This window comes from Chiloscyllium plagiosum, chromosome 27 (assembly GCF_004010195.1).
Source record: "Chiloscyllium plagiosum isolate BGI_BamShark_2017 chromosome 27, ASM401019v2, whole genome shotgun sequence".
Classification (NCBI taxonomy): domain Eukaryota; kingdom Metazoa; phylum Chordata; class Chondrichthyes; order Orectolobiformes; family Hemiscylliidae; genus Chiloscyllium; species Chiloscyllium plagiosum.
Genome location: NC_057736.1, coordinates 46,772,903 through 46,778,618, shown reverse-complemented (window position 1 = coordinate 46,778,618; position 5,716 = coordinate 46,772,903). Strand labels below are relative to the sequence as shown.

Sequence of the window (5,716 nt, the reverse complement as noted above, 5' to 3'; positions counted from 1 at the left end):
AGGGCATATGTTTAGAGTGAGAGGGGAAAGATATAAAAGAGACCTAAAGGGCAACCTTTTCACGCAGAGGGTGGTACGTGTATGGAATGAGCTGCCAGAGGATGTGGTGGAGGCTGGTACAATTGCAACATTTAAGAGGCATTTGGATGGGTATATGAATAGGAAGGGTTTGGAGGGATATGGGCTGGGTGCTGGGAGGTGGGACTAGATTGGGTTGGGATATCTGGTCGGCATGGTTGGGTTGGACCGAAGGGTCTGTTTCCATGCTGTACATCTCTATGACTCTCTATGCCGTGTATGTGTACCATGTTTGTCTTGCCGTGCCCTCTTAACAAGGTTGTTTGCAAGGATAAAGGAAACTGGAAATCCTGGCCTACAGGAAGGCTTTTCCTTAGGAGCAATTCCATGGCAGCTCCATTTCTGGAACAGATTGCTGTCAGCTAACACATCCTTACGATGTAAATATTCCAAGTGTTCATTAACCTGCGTAAAGCAGAACTCTGTCTGTGACCATCTGTGCCCTTGTCTTCATCTTCAAATTAAATTTGATTGCTGTGTCTCCGGATCTCTTGAAAATAAAGTGGGAAATGAGACACAAGACGATCTGTTTGTGGGTGTTAGGCAGACCAATATTCAGGATATTTTTAAATATTGACAATTCTATTCATAGAACTCACTGTTAAATACTTTGTCTCCTCCTCTAAGCAATGAAGAGATTGTGTTTCCCATCTGCTAAGAGTTCAGTCTCTGATACACAAGCTGGCGAATAGTCAGTCTGTTCCCATATTCCATAGCAGTCTGTCCTGTGGCTTCCATCCTGTGGCCCTCCACCTTTGAGCTGAACTAAAGGAAAGGTTGTGCTTTTCTCCAGGAACTTTCATGGCCACAGGACTTCACAAAACACTTTCCAATTAATGTGGTATTTTTGAATTCATCACTGCTGAGTCCCTAGAGGTTGGAAGCACAGGACACTGGTGAACCTGTGGCCTGGTACCCCTAGGCCATGCTAGATTTGGACCCAGGTACTCTGTTACCCCTAACTCTGGTTTCTTTGCTCCCTGGTACCCCTAGTCCTTTTATCCTTATGTCATGGTACCCCTACATCCTTGCACTCCTACACCCTGTCACCCCTGTGCACTGCTAAGTCTCCCAACTGGTACTCCTGGTCCCTGGTTTCCCCCACACCCTGTCACTCCAATGGAGGGCAAAATGAGACTAGTATTAATTGGGCAATATTAACGTGATATTAACGGGCAGGTTAAGACTTTGTTAAGAGAGTGAGACTAGTATTAATGGAGCATTAAGACTGGGCGTAAGTGGGGCAGAGTGAGACTGGGTATTAATGGGGAAGAGTGAGACTGGATATTATTGGCCATGGTGAGACTGAGTATTAATGTGGCATTGACTGAATGAGTCCATCTGGTGGTGCTAAATTTTTCCATCTTTTACCTTTTCAGAGGCAGCTCCAAAGAAATTACGCAGCAACATCCGAAGGAGCACGGAGACTGGGATTGCTATGGAAATGAGAAACCGCGTGACACGGCAAGGCAGCAGAGAATCAACAGACGGCAGCACCAACAGTAACAGCTCCGATGGCAAGTGAGTATCCGGCAAAGGGAGACAGCACCTCAGCAGTACAGGCGATATGAAAGATGTCCCATTTTAGCAAATCATGTAGACGTTGGTGCTGTCTCTGTTTATAATCTGTCAGAGTGGAGATGGTGTGTTCCTAGAAGCTATATTGGTTTATTCACTGCATCCTGTTGATGTCCTGTCCTTGGTCACACATTAAAAACAGTCACATCTTTTCTTAAAGGTTACAGCAACTTTAATATTTACATAATGTCACTTGGAAGAAATGGAACAAAATGGAACTTATCAAACTTTAAATATTGAATAGGTTCTGGAGAGTTAATTTTCCCTTTGCAATAAATACCTTGCAATTATGAATAAATGTTTATTGTTAATATCTAAAGTATAAACTGAGGATGCTGCTGTATTTTCTAAGATCTGGTACTTGTCAGAATGGGAAACAAAGAGTCTGGTGCCACGGGAGAGATCCTGCAGTGCTCAGCCACAATCCCCCAGTGAGAGGAAACCCTCCTGGACCAATGAAGGGAAAGGCTTGTCAATGTGACTTATGAATGATCAGTTGCTACAGATTAACCCTGATCTTGCGCCACCTCAAGGGTTCAATGGGAGGTGCACAGCTTTCCTGTGTCTCTGAGATGCTGCCCAGCTGTTGGGCTGTGCCAGGGGTTGGTGGAGAGGCAGTTTCTCATTGTCAGACACTCTGTGCCCAATCAAGGCATCAGTTTGGAGGTGGAACCAGTAAAGTCATCCCCAGGCTTGTCTCATAGAATCCCTACAGTGTGGAAATGGGCCCTTCGGCCCAACACGTCCATACCGACCCTCTGAAGAGTAACCCATTCCCCTAGCTTAAACTTCCCTGAACACTGTGGGCAATTTAGCATGGCCAATTCACCTAACCTGCACATCTTTGGATTGTGGGAGGAAACCAGAGCACCCAGAGGAAACCCACGCAGACATGGGGAGAATATGCAAACTCCATACAGTCGCCTGAAGCTGGAATTGAACTCAAGTCCCTGGCGCTGAGAGGCAGCAGTGCTAACCACTGAGCCACCATGCCGCTCCCTGTCTTTGACCCCCTTCCCCCCATTCCCCTCACCCCTAACCATTTCTCTTCTACCCCCAATCCTGCTGTCAATCGTTGAATCAGGAAATTTATCAACAATTCCTGGTGAGTATTAGCCAGAGCCATGACCAATCCAGTGCAATATTGGCAATGAGGCTATTCCAGCCTTTGATTGGCTGATGGCTCTCATGGAGGGGGTGGGGGTTGCTAACAAGATTTGGTCAGCTTCAGATGCTGAAGGAACCAATGGGATGGAAACAACTGTTTGGACAAATCATCATTTATCTTCCTGCATCTGTCGAACCCCATCTTCATATTGAGGATACTCACCATCATGTTGCGTGATATTATCACTGTAATAAATGTTCAAGGTTTTGAGTAGACCTAGCAACTCAAGCCCGGACATCCATGGAGTACTGTGAGCCATCAGCAGCAGCAGAATTGTATTAGGCTGATAAATGGCAAATAATATTCATGCCATACAACTGGCAGGTAATGACCAGCCCCAACAAGAGAGACTCTAACCATCTCCCCTTGACATTCAATGGCATTGCTATCACTTTATTCCCCCACTATCAACATGCTGGGGAAGAAACTGAACTAGACCAGCCATGTAAATACTGTGAATGCCTCAGCATATGAAGGACTGGGAATCCTGCTGCAAATAACTCACCTCCTGACTCCCCAAAGCCTGTCCACCATCTACAAGGCACAAGTCAGGAGTGTGATGGAATACTTCCCATTTTCCTGGATGGGTCCGGCTCCAACAACGTTCAATAGGCTTGACACCATCCAGGACAAAGCAGGCTGTTTGATTGGCACCATATCCACCACTTTCAGCCTTCACTCCCTCCATCACTGATGCACAGTGGCAGTAGCATTACAAGGTGCACTGCAGCAACTCACCAAAGATCCTTTGACAGCTCCTTCCAAACTCATGACCCCTACCACCTCGAAAGAAAATGGCCAGCACAGGCCCCCCACCACACTCAGGTTCCCCTGTAAACCATATACCATCCGGAATCAGATCAATATTCCAGTCCCTTCACTGTCACTGACGAGTGAACTCTCCATAATTGTTCAGCAAACTCTCATTAATCCTTTCCTCTCCAAAACAGTCATCAAATTCTGACTGCACCCAGAATTCCTGCATACAGTCTGATGAAGAATACTCAGGACTGTTTGGAGCAGTTACTAATCATTGTCTCTTGTTTTTGCAGTTTGGTTTTCCCCACAGCACGATTGGGAGCAGATGGCCAATTCAGTGATTTTTTGGATGGAATTGGCCCTGCACAGCTTGTGGGGAGACAAACATTGGCAGCACCTTCCATGGGTAGGTTCTCACTCCATTCTACCAACTTGTTAGAACAATGTCTGATAGTATTGAGGCTTCACTGTCCTGTCCATCTGTCCATCTCCAGCCGGAGTTCCCAATCCATCCGACGAGCTGTGTGGAACGAGAGGTTCTCTCCATTTAGAAATCATCCTTTTGATTGCAAATGTCAGTCTACAAAGGAAGCATAGGAAATATCGAACCAGCTAATGTAGTAACTAGTTAACCCGACATCAGTTGAGAGGAAACAGTGAGAGAAATGAAGGATTGAGAGACTGAGGACCTTGAAGCATTCCACTTGATCAGAGCGAACCTGATTGAACTAAATCTTCCTATCAGGGCATATCCGCCACAAATTCACCTGCACCTCCACACACATCATTTACTGCATCCGCTGCACCCGATGTGGCCTCCTCTATATTGGAGAGACAGGCCGCCTACTTGCGGAACGTTTCAGAGAACACCTCTGGGACACCCGGACCAACCAACCCAACCACCCCGTGGCTCAACACTTCAACTCCCCCTCCCACTCCACCAAGGACATGCAGGTCCTTGGACTCCTCCACCGCCAGACCATAGCAACACGACGGTCTCCGCCCCAACCCCCACTCCGGCCCATCACCCTCACCTTAACCTCCTTCCACCTATTGCATTTCCAACGTCCCTCCCCCAAGTCCCTCCTCCCTACCTTTTATCTTAGCCTGCTTGGCACACTCTCCTCATTCCTGAAGAAGGGCTCATGCCCGAAATGTCGATTCTCCTGCTCCTTGGATGCTGCCTGACCTGCTGCGCTTTTCCAGCAACACATTTTCAGCTCTGATCTCCAGCATCTGCAATCCTCACTTTCTCCCAGCAACCTGTGAGGGCATATTACTGCACTCTGCTTTGCGACCAGAAGATCTGTGTATTTTTTGATGAGTTAACTAGGTGAAACATAGCAGAGTGTCTCTGGCTGTTACTTCAGTGGAGCTGTTTAATAAAGTCCCTCATTAGAGTTGAAGCGCATGGATTGGCTTAAATACAGTCACCATTTTAGACCCTTGGAGGAGGAGAGAGAGGGGCAGGAGAGAGCAGAGAGGGAATAGGAGGAGAGGGAGAGAGTGGAGAAGGAGAGAGCAGAGTAGGAGAGCAGAGAGGGTGAGAGTGTGAGAGAGGGAGAGGGAGAGAGCATGGAGAGGGAGATCACAGTCAGGGAGAGCATGGAGTGGGACAGAGTGCAGAACAGAAGAGAGCAGTGCAAGAGAGACCATGGAATAACTCGGTTTAAATTAATCCTATCTCCCGCCAATGCCCACACATCACCTCTCCTCAGAATCTTTCACCTTTCTCTTTTACAGGTTGTTCTGTTATTCCACAGATCTTAGAAAGATATTTTTAAGACAACTCTACAACAACATGACTTGTAATGCTTTTGTATGAGAGTTCACCATCTCTGTATACCCTCTCTGTACACTCAGTCATTCCACAATTCAATCAATTATGTCAGTAATGTACGTAAAATCTGAGTTAGCACAGCACCCAGTCTGTATATGCAAGTCTGAAATATATTAGTGGACAAAGTGGTCCGTCACCTTCCAGATATCTGACTCAACATGTAGTAAGTTTTTTGTGGTATATGTTACTTCAGTGAATATATTGAAAAAAACCAGTGAGCAGCAAGTAGTTATAGGAGCAGAATGTGGGTACTGGAAGGCTGCAGAGGGGAGTGAAGACACAGAGTGGGGGGT

The 5,716-nt window shown here is 46.6% G+C and overlaps 1 protein-coding gene across 3 annotated transcripts in view; it reads left to right on the top strand.

The window, feature by feature from the left end:
* LOC122563449 (regulating synaptic membrane exocytosis protein 3-like) overlaps nucleotides 1-5,716 on the top strand; it is a 151,900-nt gene that overhangs the window by 138,554 nt on the left and 7,630 nt on the right. For all 3 annotated transcript variants that reach the window (XM_043717186.1, XM_043717187.1, XM_043717185.1), the window contains exons 4-5: nucleotides 1,458-1,599; nucleotides 3,877-3,989. In XM_043717186.1, coding sequence (XP_043573121.1) covers nucleotides 1,458-1,599; nucleotides 3,877-3,989 — 255 coding nt within the window. The remainder of the gene's footprint in view (nucleotides 1-1,457; nucleotides 1,600-3,876; nucleotides 3,990-5,716) is intronic.